This window comes from Anabrus simplex, chromosome 2 (assembly GCF_040414725.1).
Source record: "Anabrus simplex isolate iqAnaSimp1 chromosome 2, ASM4041472v1, whole genome shotgun sequence".
NCBI lineage: Eukaryota > Metazoa > Arthropoda > Insecta > Orthoptera > Tettigoniidae > Anabrus > Anabrus simplex.
Genome location: NC_090266.1, coordinates 644,095,093 through 644,117,747, shown reverse-complemented (window position 1 = coordinate 644,117,747; position 22,655 = coordinate 644,095,093). Strand labels below are relative to the sequence as shown.

The following is a 22,655-nucleotide window of genomic DNA, read 5'->3' as shown; positions in this document are numbered from 1 at the left end:
CTCAGACCCTGGTTTTTGCCATTTTGATTTGTAATGCCTTAGCTCGTCAGCTAGGCATACCCTTTTCATTTTGGAGGCAATTCCCTTTCATTAACATTTTTGGTTGTGTCCTGTAAAAAAAATTAATTATCCATCCGGGGTTGCCTCCCGTAGTCCTGCTTCAATTTAATGTACCCTGTTTGGAGCTATGCATCTCTCACTGATGTGTATTAGGAAGGCAGCAACTCAAAAGGCCTCTGCATTACATTTTAAATTCCTTGTCAATTTTCCTTGTAAATCAAATGTAATAGCCTTAAAAATCTCCTTTTCTATTTTCCTTGTAAGATTGTTGTAAAAGATTTTAAATTCCCTGTTATATTTTCCTTGTAAATTTAACTGCAGAAGTTGATCTTATTTTCTTAAATGTAACCTTAATATTTTATCGTTTGTCATTGGACAGATCCTTGTAGACATGAACTTGTAATATAAAATTTTGGTTTTCTGAAGAACCATACATAGGAACCTCGTGGTTCATGTCTCCTTTGTTATTCTTTATTGATCATGCTACTTTATTTCAAACTGCTGTTGTTCAATTATGTTAAGCTTCCTTATTGTGTTAGTAAATGCAGACTGTAGCGTAACCGCTTGCACGTCTTTCTCCCTACAAAGTCATGTAAGATTACATCTTCTTAGGGATCCCAGCCGACAGGTAGAATGAGTTCTTCTTTGTTCAGGATACTTAGAGGGGTTAGACAAAGCTGTAATCTTTCACCTTTGTTGCTCGTAGTTAACATGGATCATCTGTTGATAGGTATAAAGTGGCAGGGAGGGATTCAGTTACGTGAAAATGTAGTAAGCAGTCTGGCCTATGCTGACGACTTGATCTTAATGGCAGATTGTGCCAGAAGCTTGTAGTCTAATATCTTACAACTTGAAAATAGGTGCAATGAGTATGGTACGAAAATTAGCCCTTCGAAGACTAAATTGATGTCAGTTCGTAAGAAATTCAACAGAATTGAATGTCAGATTGATGATACAAAGCTGGAACAGGTAGATAATTTCAAGTATTTAGGTTGTGTGTTCTCCCAGGATGGTAACATAGTGAGAGAGATTGAATCAAGATGCAGCAAAGCTAATGCAGTGAGCTCACAGTTGCAATCAACAGTATCCTGTATGAAGGAAGTCAGCTCCCGAACGAAACTATATTTACATAGGTCTGTTGTCAGATCAACTTTGCTTTACGGGAGCGAAAGCTGGGTGGACTCAGGGTATCGTATTCATAAGTTAGAAGTAATAGACATGAAAGTTGCGAGAATGATTGCTGGTACAAACAGGTGGGAACATTGGCAGGAGGGTACTTGGAATGAGGAGATAAAGGCTAAGTTAGGAATGAACTCGATGTATGAAGCTGTACACATAAACTATCTTCGGTGGTGGGGTCATGAGAGGCGAAGGGAGGAGGATAGTTTACCTAGGAGAATAATGTACTCTGGTATGGAGGGTAAGAGAAGTAGAGGGATATCAAGATGATGATGGTTAGACTCAATTTCTAACAATTGAAAGATAAGAGGTATAGAACTTAATGAGGACACAGCACTAGTTGCAAACAGAGGATTGTGGCAATATTTAGTAAATTCACAGAGGCTTGCAGACTGAACGCTGAAAGGCATAACGGTCTAGAATGATGATGTATGTATGTATGTATGTATGTATGTATGTATGTATGTATGTATGTATGTATGTATGTATGTATCATTAATGTTGTAATTTGGATTGACATGTTGGTTCATATGTATATCAAGTTCTTCAATAATATTGAGCAAGGTGCCTTTAGAAGTTGTTTTCATGATTTTCATATCGCCTTCAATAACAGAAAATTTGTTTCAACTGTACCATATGTTGACCAATGGAGGAAAATCGGTTACATTCAACAGCATAAATGTGTTCCGCGTAACTAGTGGTGAAACTTCTGCCAGTCTGTTCCACGTAACTTGCCTGGCAACTGATGCATTTCATTCTGTAGAGCCCTGAATAATTGTATATATTATTTACGTTGAAGGATTTAGTGTCATGAAAACCGGTTGAGTTATTACTGGAAGTTTTAAAGGCTCTTCTTAAATTGGAGCTTTTGAAAATATCAGTTATGTGGTGAATACAGGTAGTGTTAATGGTGAAAATTGTGTAATCTTTCTTGGGTATATCTTCTTTTGTTAGTTTAGATTTTTTGGATAATTTTGTTTGCTGATTCTCTGTTGTATCCATTGTATTTAGCTATTTCGCTGATTGTATTCAATTCGTTATTCAAGTTTTCAATGGATAGAACAACACTGAAGGCTCCATGAATCATGCTGTGGTAACCTGCTTTATTGTGAGCATCTGGATGGGTGGAATTGTATTTTATTGTATTGACGTTTGTGTATGCTTTCTATATATCTTGTACGATAAGTGATCTTCATGCCTGGCAACGGAATGCTGGAATGTCTGCACCATTTTACATTGAAGTTGGCGTTCATCAGGGATCAGCTCCTTCTCCACTTCTGTTCATCCTCTGTCTTGACACCAGCAGCACAGATGTGTTAACACCACACCCCTGGACACTACACTATGGTGATGAAGTTATGGTCACCTGTGAATCCCGACATGATTTGCAACAACTAGTCCAACATTGGAAAAACTCCTTAGACAGATATGGCCTGCGACTTAACATCAGGAAGACTGAGTACCTAGAGTGTGAGGTATTAAGTGATGGATCAATTAACATCGACGGCGTTGATATTCTGAAAACATCTCAATTTAAATATCTGGGATCACTCATACAATCGGATGGTGACATGTTTCCAGATGTACAGAGCAGAATCAACACTGCATGGATGAAGTGGCACCAAGTCACAGGAATCCTTTTTGATCAGAGGGTGCCAATATATCTGAAATCCAAAATCTATAGAACCATCATTAGACCAGTGGCACTATATGGAACCGAGTGTTGGCCAGTCACAAGGTGACATAAACAACAGCTGCATGTCATGGAGCTGAAGATGCTTCGCCGGCCAATGGGAATCACTAGACTGGATCATATCAGAAATAAAGATGTTGGGATGGCATTTGGTGTGTCCCCAATCCCTGAGAAAATTTGAGAGAATCGTTTGTGACGGTATGGCCAAGTGCTACGCAGGCACGGTTCTTCAGTTGCGAGAAGGGCATTACACTTAAGTCCTGAGGGCTGCAGACCACAACCAAAGAAGCACTGGCTCGACACATTGCGAGAGGACATGTATGTAGCGAAGGTCTCTCCTAAAGATGTACAAGACCACATCAAGTGGAAAGAAAGTGCACAACAGCAGACCCTGCAATTAAAAAGGATAAGTGCTAAGAAGAAGAGGAAGAAGATGATGTCTGGTAACGGATACATCCAGATAAGAACTAATTTTTGGTTTAATGAACCACCCAATCAATAATAAACAGTATAAAATAATAATAATAATAATAATAATAATAATAATAATAATAATAATAATAATAATAATAATAATAATAATAATAATAGTAATTTAATTTATAATACTAAATCTGTCAATGTAAATAATATATACAATTATTCAGGGGTCTACAGAATGAAATGCATCAGCTGCCAGACAAGTTACAAGGGACATACTGGTAGAAGTTTTGCCACTCATTATGCAGAACACATTAACGCTGTTAAATATAACCAATTTTCCTCCATTGGTCAACATATGGTAGAGATGAAATACAAATTTTCTGCTTTTGCAAGCAATCATCCACATTTTCCGTATCGATTTCATACACTGTTGAAGAAAGTAAAAACCACAACGGTTGCACCTAATCGATACTGTCTATTATTTAGTTAGTTAATAACTAAACAGTATAATATAATTGTAAATTGGAACATCCAGATAATTTATAAAGTGTGGTCTATTTCTGCTTCCATTGTAAATTTTATGTGTTGGTCTAGTTTATTAACCTGGACTAAGATATTATAGCCATCGTTGAATAGTTAAAACTCGTGTCCTCATCCTGAGGTGATGCAGCTCTTTTCAGGCACACCCCCGTTGGAGGTGAGCTGCATGTACCATTTCAACCATTTCCCAGCCCTCCTGCCATTCTTAAATTTCTGGCAGTACCGGGAATTAAACCCGGGCCCCCGAGGACGGCAGCTAATAGCACTAACTGTTACGCTACGGAGGTGAATCGTTTATCTATTATATCAAAAATATCATCAACAAATCTACACCAGAAGAAGTTTTCAATTTGGCAATTTTTTGAATTTTCGAGGTGGTCCAAATATATTTCAGCTAAAATTCCCAAGGCCAGTGACCCCATAGTAGTGCTGGTAATGGAGCGGTTTTTTTCCGGAGCGAATGTTTGGCGCGTATTCATTCGGAGCTCCGATTTACTTATGAGTAATCTGCCACGGGGTAATTTCAAATTCCTACTGATACACTTACTACATAGTAGATTGGATAGGAGCATGTTCTAACAATGTTATTGGTATCATATAAACAAAAGTAACGCAGTACAATGCCAAGTAGCTTACATACAGATTACAGTGAATGAAAAAAGAATAATGTTATATCTACATTACTGCTGACTTTGAAAAATTAAGTAAACATGGACCTAGGTAATGTGCATAAATCAAACGAACTGTGTGCATTGTTCGGTTAAATACTGTACCCGATGCATTTACTGGACGTATTAAAAATGGCGCCTACGGAAGGTAGAGACCAGCCAAGGCAAAGAAATGTGTAATAGGGTATCGATATTGATGTATGCTAGAAGGCCATGACTAACTTAAACCTACCACTATGAAGGCGGTGTACAATGGTGTAGAATCGATAGAATTGTTTTTAAAAAAATAAGAAGGATCAAACAGATTATTATAAAAACTGACTTAAAAAATTGACGTGGTAAGGACAAGATATCCCGAACATCGCTCTCAAAAATAAGCAAGATTTGCAATATCTAACGTGAAATTTTAAGCTGAGAGGACGGAAATATTGAACGAAACGAAGAGATAAACGTTGAAATACCGTAAAGAGGGAATAAAATCCAGAAGTTTTGAAAAATCCGTCCAAATACTTAGACGCAAAATCGTTTGGAAACAAGAAGTTGATTGAGACGTGAGAGCTCGAGGCTGAGCTATATTAAGTGGAAATAATAGCAAGGACAGCCTAAATAAAGAAGCAATCATTATAAAAATATATATATACTACGCAGAACCATGATGAATTCATATTTTCCAGAATCGACACATATTGTCTACTGTGTTCCTGAACAGATGATGGCTTGCTAAATCAGCATAGACCAACCTGGAGGGAGATGTCATCCTGGCTGTTAAAACCACCCGACCCGTGTGGAGGAGGTCACTCTACCTGAGATACCAGTGGTGGAGAACCTGCCCAGTTCTCAATCCAAAGCCTGCAACCAGACCGAAGAGCAACTAAGGCCCGAGATATTGAATGGCGAGCTAAGTAATAGTATTAAGTAGTATAATTTCTTATGTAGAGTATTACCAGTATATGCAATAGATCCGAATAGCCTAAGCGTGAGATAATTAAGTGTGCAGTGAATATAAGAAAGTGCAGTGTGAAATATTTAAGACGATATCTCGTGACAGAATGATAACGTGTTTACTACATTATCTTATCCAAGGATGAAGGAATACGATTTAAAATGTGACATAATGTAACAGCTGTTTTCAAAGAATCCCGGTTAGTTAGAAAGATCCATGAGTGATGTAATACCAGTCAAACCCAGTTACGTCACAGTGGGACGCATGTTTGAATTGGTTAAGTTAAATTACCATACTCTTTGCTATGTGAATATATTGAAAGAATAGATACTGAATTTGGGGTTATATGTTGAATTGTATGACAAAATGCGTTTTGAGGAACGAATTCTGCGCTATTGGAGAGATACGTATCGTGTTTAATTAATATTGGAGGTTAAACGCGGTAATTATAGATGTTAAATGAATTAAATATGGGTTGAAACGAAGGTTAATAATGAAATAATGGAAGTACATATGGTATTTTAAATGATATATTGCGCAGATTAACAGGAAGTAAAACGTATATGATATATATAATGTGCGATGTAGGAGCACATGTAAAGCGACTACGGAGTATAAGTATGCCCCAGGGAGGAACTATAGCAAGGTATGGACAATAAAATTACGCATATTTTAATGAAGTGTGAAAGTGGTTTGACAATAATAACAACCGGTGATGGGTAAATGAATACATGATTGTGTCATATTCTGAATGAATGGTAATTGCGTGGAAGATCAAACTTGTATGCAACTAGTATGATAATGTAGTGTTGAAATATCTTTATGTAGGCATTTGCACATCTATATATGAAAAATGCTTATTGACTATGTGCATATTGAACTGGAATACGTTACATAAGAAATTATCTAGCTAGAGTAGGGAAATTATTTGACATTTACGTAGGATATCATCGATGTTTTGTTAATCTGAAATATTATTAGAGCGAATATTTAGTTAGGAGCCGTAATTTAAGTGGCAATCGGACTGAGAAACTTAGTGCGTCATTCAATATTTCATTTTCTTCACTGTAGTCTGCACCAACGAACTCAGATAATTTTCAATGTATCTTAGGTCACTGATATTTGTATTCAGGACACTTTATTCAAATTCAGTTCATTTCCGCGATAACTTGAACAATGTAATGGTTATATTTTTGATGAGGGTGTATAATTAAGACCGTGAGTGATAGAATAATTTATTGATATACCGAATTTTGACCGTGGTCTGAAGACTTTGATATAGTATATACTTAAGTGACCAGATGTAAAATTTAATAGGAAGATGAAACAAAGCAACAATTCATTTCAGGAATACGCGACCCAGAATGTTAAGATATGTAAACTTAGTTTAGGAGTAAGGCAGTGCTGACCTAGAATATTTGATTCAGTAATTAAAATATTTATTTATTAGGTTGATAATTGGAAGATTATGAGCAATATTTGACATTAACCATTTCTTTCGCGAATCTTGATAGTTTAATAAATGTGTTTCTTAATTAATTTTTATAGAATGGAATGAGTTTTCATTTATAATGGTAGTCTGTAGTTGTACTTAGTGAGTAAGGTTCTCGTTACGCGGATGTGTTTTTCGAAAGGTTGACTGAAGTTTACGTTCGCAAACTCCACTACTGAGCGTTGAATTACGTAATTCTGAACCGCATATGATGCCATTACTTTCTCTTTGAACACACGTTAAACCAGAACATAGAAAAATTAACCATTTTTCTGGAGGCATGAATACCCTGAGATATGTAACTGACTAGTTGGGAAAATACTGTGGTCACCCTGACCCGTAGGGTGCAATACGTTTTGTTCCCATTCAGAAAAAATTAAGTTATTAGCTGATTCCGGAGAGAGTGAATTTTACCGATCCGTTATGATCTGCCCAGCCGTTGAAAATATTCTTTCGGCAAGTACAGGAAGATACCAGAGGGCTACGTCACTTAGACCCTTCGATGTGTTTTCCTTAACCCAAACTAAATGGCAACATATCACTTACAATGAATCTCCTTAGGATTTCGTCAATCGTTTTCTTTTCCTCATTATCGTCGCAATACATCATTACGGTGTTGCCACTATCATTATTGGCATTTCCTTCAATATTTTCTTTATGGAAACATCTTAAATGGTCGAGAAGATTCAATGTTCCTCCACTTGTTGCATACAACTGACGGCATAAAGAACATTTTGCCTGTTTTCTACTAACATCTCTTTAAAAGAAATGCCATACTTCCGATTTCCGTTTTGGCATTGGAAAATGTCCGATGTACCTTGAACACAACGAGCGATTGCACGAATCCGTTCTACTGTTTACTGCCATGCCCAGTTACTTGGTTTATACTTAGCAAACCTGTCTCCGAGCACTGGCTAGTGACGAACAAGTGACGAATCGTATGACTCGCCTTCGGATGCCCTCCCCTCTCCAACCCTTCTTACTACCGCCGCTCTCCGTTACCCCTCCGTAAATATGCTCGCCGTTTGTCGGTGGTACCGGACGGAGATAACTGGATGGGGCATTTCAATCGTATCTCCGATTCAATCAACAGAGAACCGCCCTCGCTTGCCAGCACTACCCCATAGGAGCCAATGTTGTTTGTAAATGGTATCATGAAAGCTAAAATAATTGTTATTGAGGGCAAATTTTAATACGTTTATGAATTCTTCTATTTCTAAGAGGCTTGTACCCCACTGTTTCCATAATGAAAACCACAGACCTAATAGAAATGAATTTGAAAAAGCGAAGTAGTTTAAGCCTCGGTTACACATGTTTAGGCATACTGCATAATTAACAAGGGCACATTCTTATTATCTTAATGTTAAAAACACACGGGCACAAGCCTCTTAGAAAAACACTTACTTAATGTAAAAAGTACATGTGAAGGAAAAAGGGTTGGGGAGGGGGGAGGTGTTCGTGGATCAAAAGGGAATATGGTACATTAACTAATTCTCACTAAAATATCTTGTTCATCAAAATAGCTTAAAGCTATAAAGTGTGCCATTGTCACTGATCATATGTTATGTACAACATCTTGTAAATTCTTCGTAGCAAATATAGCTACAGTTCACTAGGCATAAGTGCATGATTATTTGGGGAATATCATATTTACTCGCATATTATACCACTTTTCCCCCCCACTTTTACAGCCAAAAAAGTAAAGGAGGATCCAACATGTGATAACCTCAAATTTTGTGCAGTGAACACATGACTTCTAGGCTATAAAGAGCTATAAATTGTACATGCAAACATTCTACACTGTTCTTTAACAAACTTATGAATGTATTTGAGTTATACTGGCTATTTTTATTGGAAGGCATTATTTCTAAATGTAAAAAGTCAATAAATGGTGAACACAACTTTTAGGCCTACATATAAAGTAAATATAATCCGTTTTAGTTACTCATATCACGCCATTCGTTTCATCTCATTAATTCCTCTGATTAGGTCGACATCAGGAAGGGCATATGGTCGTAGAAACTCACTATGAAGATTCGTCTCACTTCATATTCAACCCTGTAGAGAAAAGGGATAAGGGTATCGTATTATCATATTATGCAATATTGATACAAAATAACTCAATGGCCCGTCATTTGTCTCTATCAGTTGAGCAGTACACCTACCACACAGTAAACCTGATCACTGCTTTCATTTTAATTGTCTTGTGCCGCTAACTTCCCTGATACCGGCGAGTCATCATTCCAAGTGACGTCATCTTCACTGCCATCTCGTCAACCAGTCTTTTTGAACCTTTTAAAAATAGTTTTGTTCCTGACTATAGAGTCCAAACTGAGTGAATTATTCCCAAATGGTTTCTGGAGATGGTCTTTGATATTCCCAGCTGGTGTATGTGTAGCAAAAGCCACTCCTCCTGAATAAAGCCGTGTTGTTGAAAGCGTGCAAAACCACCAGCTGATAACTAGAGTATGATACGAGTTGTATTTCCGAATGTAATACATACTGACTGGAAACATTCTTTTGATAACTGCAGCTGTTGAAAGCCAGACCCTTATATTTAAGTATATTTCATGTTTGTTCTCTACATTCTTCACATCAGGATTTACCCAAACAGCTGTAAATGAGATAAGAGAGACCGCACTGTTTAGGTTAGGTATGCTGTCGCCTGGATAGTGCCTAAAGTTCCACGATGGAGAGAATAAAAATAAATAACAGGAAAGTTTGCCACATTTATGGATATCTACAGGTGTGGCGGTAATGAGTTTATTATCATAATGTTTAATTGAGTACGTTCGTTGTCTCCCACTTTTTATTAACGCATACCCTAGTATGTTTTATTTGGCATCTCTGAAAATTGTTGAAAATAAATGGGGACATAAAAAAAATCAATATTATTATTTGTTAGGTATGTTGGTGAGCAAAACAATTGTGATTGGAATGTTCTTATCACATTTTAAACCTACTTCTCTACCAAAAAACCCTATATTGGCCCGAGTTACAAGATAATGATCACTTTGTTAATGATCTCGCCTGCCTATATTAACCCATTCCAGTCTGAGCCTTACTATCCCTAACAAACGTTCTGGACTGGGCATTTTTAAGGATTTTTAAAACATTATATCTCTGAACCTGTAGGAGATATTTGCATGATTCTTTTTTGTTTGTGCATGTTTGGGCATCTAATTTTGAAAAAAAAAAAAAAAAAACCGCTGTTTGTATCATGTCAACTATTACCTGAGATTTTAAAATTGTTTATATATTATACCATGTTTTGCGATTATATATTATACCATGTTTTGCGAATGGAGGAAAGGTCTGACAGATAACTAAGCAAGTACAGTTTTCTGAAATACTGTTATATTTACCCTATTTTGCTAATATAAAATGTGCATTGCAATTGCAAAACAACAACAATAATGAGTATGATATAAAATAATAATTTTTCAATAATAATAGTAATAATTACAATAATGAAAATGGGAGCTCTTATGAAATTTTAATTGATAAATTTTGTCAAAAGTGACTCAAATGTAAAATTATTGTTCCATTTACCACAAAAGACTTCTGAGAAAGAGAAAATACAGTCTTCTAAACAGACAACTTTACTGATATGTAGACAATCTTACGAATTCACGCAAATATGAAATATGCAGGAACATGCGCTAGGCCGTAAAGCGAACTCCAATCATAATGAAATGTAAGAAGTTGTTTCGTATTCATATGTCAATAATATGTTCATTTGCGCATAAACTTATAATATATCCTAACATATCGAAAATATCACTTTCGTCAAGCACATGTTTGCCGCGAGAAGCCATGTCTTACAGCTCACTGAGTGACATCATTTACTGATGCATGCTGATCGAAAATATCATAAATTCTCTGACTTAGACATATAATACTGCCATCAGATGTAACCACCAGAATGCATGCATAGCTCGTTCTCAATTTTTAGTGAATTATCAAACCTTACTATGGGCTACGCCCGCAGCGCGGCCTGAACGTAATTTCGGCCGCTGCGAGCTATGCTCGCAGTTAGACCGGAAAGAGTTAATAGGACTAGCAACAACCGTGAATATTTCTTAACTAAAGTAAACTAGTTTCCTCATCCCGAGGTGGTGCAGCTCTTTTTTAGACAGGCCCCCCGTGGAAAGGAGTTGCCTGTACCATTTTTACTGTAAACAAACCCTCCTGCCATTCGTAAATATCTGGCAATACGGTACCGGGGATCGAACTCAGGCTCCCCAGAGGGGCAGCTACTTGTGTTAACCATTACGCTGGCGGACATTCTTAACTACAAAACACAGATATATATACATGACTGATGCGTGCTTGCAATGCGCGAATCGGACACAGAACTATTCACCTATTTGTGTGACATCATCAGAGCTGCAGTAGGCCTATACTATGAAGGCGAACATTTGTTAACTACGAAACAAAGATATACCGCATGATTTCAACGTGTGTTTTCATTGCGTGAGTCGTATGGACGAAACTATTCACAAATTTGTGTGATGTCATCAGAGCTGCATAACACTTGTACCCAATTCGAAGCAGAATCGTTGTTCTTCTCTGACGAATTACAATGGGGTGTCTTGTATGCAAGATTTACTTATTTCATTTCCTTCGTCTCAAAAAGCCAAGGGCGGTCTAATACGCAAGGGGATCTAATAAACGAGTAAATACGGTAATAATTTGGCAAATAAACTGTACTGATCAGGTGGAACCGTTGTGGCGTATTACTTCTTTTAACAAATTTTCTGACATCGAAGGCGATAAGAACATCATGAGAACAACTTCTAAAGGCACTTTGCTCAATATTATTGAAGAATTTTATATACATATTGTACCGGAATTGCCGCAAAGTGAAAGAAGTTCGAAATACATGTGTTGAACTTCGCGCAAGGGCCAAGCTCACTGACGCACTCAGCCGTGACGTAGCCGCTTCGAGTGAGCTCCGCACAGCCAAGCGTGACCATGTATGGTAATGTCCCGGTCCATGTGCAAAAGTCTATTTAGCGTTAATAGGTTGTTGTATTGACACCGTCAGCGTAGAGGCCATCGTAACAGATGCAATCTGTCAAATTCTCGAGAAAATCCACCGTGTAGTTTGGGAGTTATAGAGGTGGATAATACCCACGTTCTAGATACGTCACAATCGGGTATAAAAGGAGGGCGATCCGGACTACAGATTCAGCGTGTTACTATACCGTATCTGTGACGCGGGTGATGGGTGAAGCTCTACAAGTGCGGACCAAACCTATGGTCGGACGATTCTTTGCATTTCGAGTGTTCGGTTCCAGCGGAGTTGGAACTTTATAATTTTCTTCAAGTGCCATGTTAGGACTTGTGTTTCAGTGACTAACTGAAGGAACTTAGAATTTCTCTCGTGAGTGTCGTAACTTTTCCAAGTGCTACATTTGAACTTTTATTTTGAACTTGTATTTCGTAAACAGACTTTGGGTACATGGAAATTTTCTGGGTGTCTTATTTGAACTTGTTTTTTGAGACAAGCTGTGGAATATAGAACTTTTCTTATAAGTGTTGTAATTTTCCAAGTACCACATTGAACTTGTGTTTCGTGACGAACTGTGGAAACTTAGAGTATTTCCGAGTATTACGTTCAAACTTATGTTTCATAAATTCTGGGAACATGAAATATTTTTTAGAGTGCCGCATCTGGACTTGTGTTCAAACTTGTGTCATCGTAACTGACTGTGGAAACAGAGTACCCATGCCATATCTGAGTTTGTGGTTTTCCCTCGTGAAGTTCCGAGAGAACATGGGATTTTTTCAGTGTCATAATTGAACTCATAATTTACACTTTTAGACTCTGTTAGACTCTTTCCAAGTGCAATTTTACTTCAATGATCGCTTAATGACATTGCTTAACAGTCTTCAGGTATACGTAAATTTGTTTATAGACGGAATAAAACATTTCCGAGTACCATTTAATTTGCTTAATTTATTACAAATGTACTGATGTGTCCTGAAATGGCATGAACTGTGCATCTTGTGCTCAATATTATGTTCTAATCATAAACTGACGACATCAGTAAGTTAGGAACTGAGATGACAATGATTAGTGACCCAATAGAACATTCCAGTCTGCCATGCCAATGTTAGCAAACTTATGCCGTGAACTTGACATTATAAATTATACATTATTTTCTCAAGTATTAATTCAACTGACATCTGTCAGATATAATGTTCAATCGTCTTATTTTCAAGTGATAATTTATGAACATATGCGATTCAGCGTGGTGTTTGAATCGAGATTTTAGTGTCAATTTCATTAACATTTGACATATTCCGTTTGCAATGAGTGAATGCAATATTTAAAGGTCCATTTATTTAACAGTGCCACAAGTAAGTTGAATGCCATACGGGGGACTTGTGTGTGAATCACGCCTCACCTTTCGTCAATATTGTCGTGTGAGATTGAACCCCGCAACGTGTGCACCTAGAGATTCGAGAACTCCCAGATTCTCAAGAACTTCGAGAAATTCTAAAACGTTGAGAACTTCACATCCAGGACGGGCGTGGTTCCTGTCCAGGACGTGCCCAGCAACCATCCCGGAGTCCGGAGATTCCAGCCTGCTACCACGCTTCAACTCAACTTGTATGAAAGGTGATATGAATTTGTTTTCAATGAACAATAAAATCAGATTCTCAAAAAAATCTAAGTTCAATGAACTAATACCCCTCTGTGTACCAACTCCAATGTTTTCATGCCACGCCCTTAGAAATAGTCCATGCCCTTCAAGCTTCAAGGGCTCGATTCCACTGGAGTGTTAACATGAGAGACTAACATACAGCCCAAGCAAAGGTGACCAGATTCAATCAGAATAGGAGTGTTTACAAATTTTAGTGGACACCAACTTAACTGAAATATAAGTGAATAATTTAACAAGTAAAACAGTTTAACTTAATAGGAGTGATTTGCATTAACTTCAAAAGACTTGGTTTAAAGAATTTAAGTTGAATCATTGGCACTAGGACTTAAGAACTTTTTGAACTTTTGAATGAGTACAAGTTCTGAAAAATCTTTCATTTTGTGAAGTGTTTCAATCATCATCATTTCTGCACTTGGTACTAGCGTTATTTATTTTAACAAAATGGAGGAGATAATGGCAGTGATCGAAGCTCTTAGGCTCAGTATGAAAGAACAACTTAAGTAATCTAGTTCTAATCTCAAACGTAGGATCGTTGAGACCAGTGCTCAACTTAATGAGTCTAGTTCTAATCTTGAACATCAACTTAATGAGTCTAGTTCTAATCTTGAACACCGATTTAATGAGTCTAGTTCTAATCTTGAACGTCGACTTAATGAGACTAGTTCCAATCTTGAATGTCAACTTAAGGAATCTGTAGTTCAGATTAATGCCGAAGTAGACGGGAAATTTGTAGAATCGAATGCTACCTTAGAACAAAGACTTACTCAGGCTGGTGCTCGCATTGAACAAAAATTTAAAGAGTCCAATGCTACGGTAGATGCAAAAATTTCCGAAATAAATGACCAACTGAAAAATAACATGGCGATCATGAAAGAAGGTATTAAAACCCAAGTTGTAGCCCTTCTCAAGGACGACATAAAAGCTATTCTTCCAATCTCTCAGGAAATTACAAAAGAGGTAGAAGACTTAAGAACTCAATTTCAAGAATCACACTCACAATTATCCTTAGCCCAGGTTTAGATAGCCTCCATTCAGGAGAATCTTAGAGACACACTTAAAACTGACATTCAAAGAGTAAATAACAAAGTCAGTCTTATAAAGAGTAAACAGGGAGAGTTTGATAAAAAGTTTTCATCTCAATTAGATACTACGCATACTCAGGTCATGCGTATATGCCGAGATGTATCCGATCTAAAAAAGGACCTTCAAGAAGAAGTTAAGGTGGTAGAAGACACTATTAAACAACAGGTGGAAGATGTTAAAACAGAACTACAAGGACAAATAGAAACTCTTGGTAGTAAGGTCTCTAATTTAGAACTAAAAGATACTCCCTCGTTTTCATCAAGTTTACTAAAGACTAACGAGAACACGAATATCACTACTATCATCCGAATGGCGGATGAAAACCCTGCTAAGTTCTCAGGGAAGATGGAATACACCGCTAGGGAATTTCTACTCAACACTGAGGAATATTTTCAGGAGAACAAAATCAGTCCTGATCGACAACTCCGTGTCGTCTCTAAACTACTAGAGGGACGCGCCCTATCGTGGTATTCCGCTTTTAAATCTTGCTTTAACACCTGTTCAGAGTTTAAAGAAGCCATACTTAAGCGCTTCTGGAATTCAGAGACGCAACATCTAATTAAATTGCAGTTATACGCTAAGAAGTATACTACTTCCATAAATACGTCCTGTTATTCAGACTATTTCATCAGGCAACTTAAGAAAATGCAATTCTTGGACCCACCATTGCCTGAACAACAGCTGATCCAAGCGATCACATTACAATTCCCAGCCCAAGTCCAGGAGATTTTGGTAGCTGCTAATGTACAATCTTCAGAACAAATGGACGGGATACTTCGTAGGTTGGACACAGCCCATGCTCAATCTTTACCCAAAGGGGGTAAAACTAAAGAAGTAACTACCAATCCTGTCGCTATTGTGACACAAGGACGCCCAGATCCAGAAGTACCAGAGGAACTGCATATACAACGAAACACACCTATCCGATATCCAGGGTATAAAGGACGGCAGGATAGAGGGAAAGTGCCGTACCAAAATAGATCAAAATGGAAGAAGCCAACAGAGGCCCAGCAAGGAGAGGACAGGGTTTCTTATTGGGAAGAATCGAATAGACGATGGCGAGATACTCAAGAGTACATGAAAGAACAGCAGAAAGGCAAGGATCAAGGAGGAGCTGCCTCATTAGAGTATCAGGAGTCTTCTCTTAAAAGAAACGAAACACCTGCCCCAAACTCCGATGCAACGGGTGCAAAAAAATACTCCAATTTTCTCTTACAGAGATTGCCTGAAAACGGAAGGACGGGAGAGCCACTCTGCGTGACTCTCAGGTACATTATTGGCTCGTAGAAGACTCGGAACTACTCCATGAGGACATGACACCATCTAGGCCAAGAATCCAGCGTAGCCTGCTGGTAATCGCCATTAGGATTGGTAACATCAAAATTATGTCATTAGTAGATTCAGGAGCTCAAGCCTCTCTAATTTCAAATAGACTATTGGAAGCCATAAAGGAAAGACATGACGTACTAGTGATGCCTGTTCCTCAACTTAGGATTAAAGGGATTGTTCCACATAAATGCATTAAATGCAAGTTGCAGACTTTTGTGGAATTCATCGTGGGACATGTTCAATTCGAGCACGATTTCTTAGTGCTTTCTCAGATGAAATTCAATATCATCCTTGGTTCTGATTTCCTTATTAAACATGGAGGAGTGATTGATTATGTTGCAAACGTCATTACGTTTTACAATGTTGACCCTGTAGAATTACAGCTGATTGAAGGAGATGATGGTTGAAAACAAGGGATAGATACCCCACAAGAAGACTTCGATGGTGGGAATAGCTATGTTGCGCCAGTCGAAAATGAAGAGGGTGATCCCAATGAAGTGGGACCCATCGAAGATGTGCCTATTATAGAAGAGATGTACGACGACGGTCCAGACTATGTCATCTCCATAGTCAGTGTAATTGAATACCCAGCAGCCAATAAAGACATTGCAGATTCAGTCGAGGAAATCTTCAAAACTTATCCAGACGTATTCAATGATAAAGCCAGAGAGATCCAAGATTTTAGATATCATCTGGATGTTAAGGATACTTCCACATACAAGAAACGTCCCTAACCCATACCAGAGAAATACAGAGCCGAAGCAAGAGCGCTCATTCAACAGATGGAGCAAGATGGGATAATATCAAAGTGCGTCACACCCTATGTCAACCCATTCGCTATAGTCCGAAAACCCAATGGCAGTTTGCGGGTATGCTTAGACGCTCAGACTTTAAATGAGAGATTGGTCATGGAGTACGACCACCCACCTTTACTTAAAGACATTATTAAGAAATTCTATGGAAAGAAATAATTCCCTCTTTTAGATATGACTTCCTCTTACTTTTACATCATGCTGGACGATGAGAGTAAAGTGTTTACAGGTTTCATTTTTTATAATCTCACGTATGCCTTCAATTGACTTCCATTTGGAATTCAGAATTCTGGAGCCATATTAATAAGGGCGTTAGAAAACCAGCTCTCTGATGAGGTGAAATCTATTACCACCATTTATGTTGATGACATCCTGATCGCCTCTGAAACATTAGAGCAACATCGAGAAGATGTCCATAAAGTATTGCGAGACCTGGAAGCCAAGAATTTCAAAATAAATGTGAAGAAAAGTCAGTTTTTAAAACACAAGTTCTGATCCTTGGTCATTTAATTAGTGGAGATAGCATTAAAACCAATCCAGAAAAATCGAATGTATTTTGAACTTTCCGAAGCCAATCGGGATTAAGCAGGTCCAACAATTTTTGGGTCTATGTCAGTTCTTTTCCCAGCACTGCCCGAAGTATACAGAAACGGTAGCTGCATTGCAACAGTTGTTCCGAAAAAATAATCAATGGAAGTGGACAGAGAACTGTGAACAATCATTCCTAGCCACCAAGGAGATGCTTAGTAATTGTGTTAAACTGTCATACCCAAACTCTGAATGGTCCTTCCATGTCGAATGTGATGCTAGTATGATTGGAATTGGGGCGGTGTTGTATGAAACTGACCCAGCAGATCCCAACTCCAAACTCTTCATTTCTTTTATGAGTAGAAAACTCAGGCCTCATGAGAAGGCATACACCATGATGGAATTGGAGGCATTAGCAATCGTGCATTCATTGCAGTACTGGCAAAAGATTGTTTTCGGATACCCGGTCACAATTTATACCGACCACAAGGCCCTCACATTTATAATGTCATCAGACCTTACCAGTGAGAGGGTGAATAGGTGGGCGCTATTCATACAGCAGTTTAATATCACTGTTGTACATCGGCCTGAAAGAAAGAACACACTCGCAGAGTCCTTAAGTCGAAATCCCATGGAGGAAATAATGGTCCAGCCCATTGAAGTGTTGAATGATGATGATGATGAGGAATTTCTAAGGAAACTTCACACCTCGCCCAGATGCAAGGGAGGGATAGGAAAACCCATGAGCTCATGAGATATTTTAAAGGATCTACTCCTGCTGACGATGACGAATACCCTCGCATCCATCAACTAGCTAAGTCATTTTGCTACTATGGTGGACTTATCTGCAAATATGTAGACCGGGCAAAAACTAAAAGTAGGATCTAGGCCCCACCTAAATTGCGGTCCGCAATAATTTGGCACTGCCATTCTATTACTGGACATGCCGGCACAGATAAAGTCACCGGCGTTATCCAGGAGAAATTCACTTGGGAATATATGAGAAGGGATGTCCGCAAGGTCATCAGAAGTTGCGACCTATGTCAAAGGATTAAGCCTAACAACTGGCTACTGCAAGAAATTCCTAGACCCATCATCCCAGAGCAACCACGATAGGTGTTGGCCTTAGATATCTACGGTCCTTTGCAAAAGGCAACTCGGGGCAACAGGCACATCGTCGTAGTGTTTGATGTGTTCTCAAAATACATGATGCTTCTGCCTATACAAAGATCCACCGCCGCTAACATCCTACGGCGACTCAAGAGAAACATCATACCAGAGATCAGAAATCCCAAGTTCCTCTTGACTGATCACAGGACTCAGTTCACGTCCGACGAGTTTCGAGTAGCACTGGAAGACATGCAAGTACGACATATTATGAATCTGATACGACACCCCGAGGCCAAACCCGCCGAGAGGGTAATGCGAGAAATCGCAAAGTTCTGCCGGGTCTACTGTGGATCCCAACATTGGAAGTGGATAGAGGTGCTTCCAATCATGCAGGAAATCATAAACTCTACTACCCATGAATCAACGCAGGACATTCAACTAAGGCTTGACAGAGGCATAACACCCGATCGACCATGGGACCAATGGTTACACACTCCACCTGAGGCAGATGTTAACCAGCAAACAAGAATAGAAAATGCTTTAGGTAAGCTGAGACATGCAGACCAGCTCAGAGAGAGAAGACAACAACGTCGTGCTTTTAGACAACTATTGCAGATCGGTGACCAAGTACTCATCCACAGACCAGCCGTATCACATCCTGAAAGAATAATTTATGCAAAGTTCTGCCCATTATTTACAGGACCTTATAAAATTGGATAAAACCTCGCCAATGGCGCGTATAGAGTGGATAAACTAGATGGAGCCATCAAGAGAATATATAATACTTCCAGCTTAAAGACATACTTTGAGAGAGACGCATAAAGAAAATCCTGATCGAATTTTCTTCACCCTGACAGGGGGGGGACATGTACCAGAAATGCCGCTACGTGAAAGAATTTCTAAGTATGTGTGTTGGACTTCGCGCGAGGTGGAAGATAGGCAGCCTGCCAAGCTCGCTGACGCACTCAGCCGTGACGTAGCCGCTTCGAGTGAGCTCCGCACAGCTAAGCGTGACCATGTATGGTAATGTCCCGGCCCATGTGCAAAAGTCTATTTAGCGTTAATAGGTTGTTGTTTTGACACTGCCAGCATAGAGGCCATCGTAACAGATGCAATCTGTCAAATTCTCGAGAAAATCCACTGTGTATTTTGGGAGTTATAGAGGTGGATAATACCCACGTTCTAGATACGTCACAATCGGGTATAAAAGGAGGGCGATCAGGACTACAGATTCAGCGTGTTACTCCACCGTCTCTGTGACGCGGATGATGGGTGAAGCTCTACAAGTGCGGACCGAACCTATGTTCGGACGAGTCTTTGCATTTCGAGTGTTCGGTTCCAGCGGAGTTGGAACTTTATAATTTTCTTCAAGTGCCATGTTAGGACTTGTGTTTCAGTGACTAACTGAAGGAACTTAGAATTTCTCTCGTGAGTGTCGTAACTTTTCCAAGTGCTACATTTGAACTTTTATTTTGAACTTGTATTTCGTAAACAGACTTTGGGTACATGGAAATTTTCTGGGTGTCTTATTTGAACTTGTTTTTTGAGACAAGCTGTGGAATATAGAACTTTTCTTATAAGTGTTGTAATTTTCCAAGTACCACATTGAACTTGTGTTTCGTGACGAACTGTGGAAACTTAGAGTATTTCAGAGTATTACATTCGAACTTATGTTTCATAAATTCTGGGAACATGAAATATTTTTTAGAGTGCCGCATCTGGACTTGTGTTCAAACTTGTGTCATCGTAACTGACTGTGGAAACATAGAGTACCCATGCCATATCTGAGTTTGTGGTTTTCTCTCGTGAAGTTCCGAGAGAACATGGGATTTTTTCAGTGTCATAATTGAACTCATAATTTACACTTTTAGACTCTGTTACTCTTTCCAAGTGCAATTTTACTTCAATGATCGCTTAATGACATTGCTTAACAGTCTTCAGGTATACGTAAATTTGTTTATAGACGGAATAAAACATTTCCGAGTACCATTTAATTTGCTTAATTTATTACAAATGTACTGATGTGTCCTGAAATGGCATGAACTGTGCATCTTGTGCTCAATATTATGTTCTAATCATAAACTGACGACATCAGTAAGTTAGGAACTGTGATGACAATGATTAGTGACCCAATAGAACATTCCAGTCTGCCATGCCAATGTTAGCAAACTTATGCCGTGAACTTGACATTATAAATTATACATTATTTTCTCAAGTATTAATTCAACTGACATCTAACACATGGTCAGATATAATATTCAATCGTCTTATTTTCAAGTGACAATTTATGAACATTTGTGATTCAGCGAGGTGTTTGAATCAAGATTTTAGTGTCAATTTCATTAACATTTGACATATTCCATTTGCAATGAGTGAACGCAATATTTAAAGGTCAATTTATTTAACAGTGCCACAAGTAAGTTGAATGCCATACGGGGGACTTGTGTGTGAATCACGCCTCACCTTTCGTCAACATTGTCGTGCGAGATCGAACCCCGCAACGTGTGCATCTAGAGATTCGAGAACTCCCAGATCCTTGAGAACTTCGAGAAATTCCAGAACTTTGAGAAATTCTAGAACGTTGAGAACTTCACATCCAATACGGGCGTGGTTCCTGTCCAGGTCGTGCCCAGCAACCATCCCGGAGTCCGGAGATTCCAGCCTGCTACGATGCTTCAACTCAACTTGTATGAAAGGTGATATGAATTTGTTTTCAATGAACAATAAAATCAGATTCTCAAAAAAATCTAAGTTCAATGAACTAATACCCCTCTCTGTACCAACTCCAATGTTTTCATGCCACACCCTTAGAAATAGTCCATGCTCTTCAAGCTAGTGTCAGCGCCCCAAAGACAGACTTTTTTTCCCGGTACAATATGGACCAATATGTCAATCCAAATTACAACTTTTTAATGATGTAACAGAAAAATATTTTCTATGATGCAATTATTCCATTACTAAAAAAAACACAGTGCAACAACAACAACAACAATATGTAATCAGGATTCCGCAGAATACTCCCTTTCCTACTCAGATTGCCCCTCCAAGTCTCCCCTCTATCCCCTCTACCGTCCCCACAACTGCTCCAAACATTAGCCCTCGCCATACGAGAAGCAGTACGCAGCAGGTTTCCAGCAGGAACACAAACAGCCAGCCTGACAAGATAGTTAGTCACAGAAATTTTTGAACTCAGTTTAAAACCCATAGATATTTTCTAACAGTAGCCTTTTCATTCTTTCTAGACATCCCAATCTATTATGTGGTCCACAACAAAGAGTTCACAATTATAATACCTGCAGCAATGGATGTTCTCACACAATTCAACCACATAATAACAACCTGCAAGAATTAATATACCAACAAGACACTAGATCCAGCTCCAAACTGAGAAGCATTTATTTCAAAATGGACATGTTTTAAGCTATTTTATTCACACTACGACAAAACTGGATTAGCCTTTTACAACTGACCCATCTCAAAGTGGAAGATGATGTACCATTAAAAAAATATTAAATATAAGAACTGTACAAGTGAAGTAGACATTAAACATTACTATTTTTAATGTCATCATGCATATTTTATCATTGATATAAAAAATTGTATGTTGTTTTAGTATAAGTACTGGTACTGTATTAAATTGATGTAATTGTAGTTTTATCTTGTTAACGTTCTTCAGCTGAAGATGATCGCTATGAGATTTAAACTGGTACTGTATTAAGGTATTTTTGTAATAATAATGTTATTTGCTTTACGTCCCACTAACTACTTTTACGGTTTTCGGAGATGCCGAGGTGCCAGAATTCAGTCCCGCAGAGTTCTTTTACGTGCCAGTAAATTTACCGACACGAGGCTGACGTATTTGAGCGCCTTCAAATACCACCGGACTGACCCAGGATTGAACCTGCCAAGTTGGGGTCAGAAGGCCAGCGCCTCAACCGTCTGAGCCACTCAGCCCGGCTAATGTATTTTTAACGTGAATACATACATTTAAAGAAATTAAGTATTGATTAGGTGGGAAATCTCAATCTATAATTGTGACTGTTATTCCATCAATACGGACCCATAAAGAAATTAATAGCTCCTGAATTTAATATGATAATAAGAATGTAGCATGATCT

General features: G+C 38.4%; 1 protein-coding gene across 1 annotated transcript in view; it reads right to left on the bottom strand.

The window, feature by feature from the left end:
* The window catches only part of LOC136863623 (KICSTOR complex protein SZT2), an 874,751-nt gene that overhangs the window by 570,511 nt on the left and 281,585 nt on the right, over window positions 1-22,655 (bottom strand). Inside the window, 1 exon segment of the mRNA XM_068226020.1 lies at window positions 18,565-18,583. Coding sequence (XP_068082121.1) covers window positions 18,565-18,583 — 19 coding nt within the window.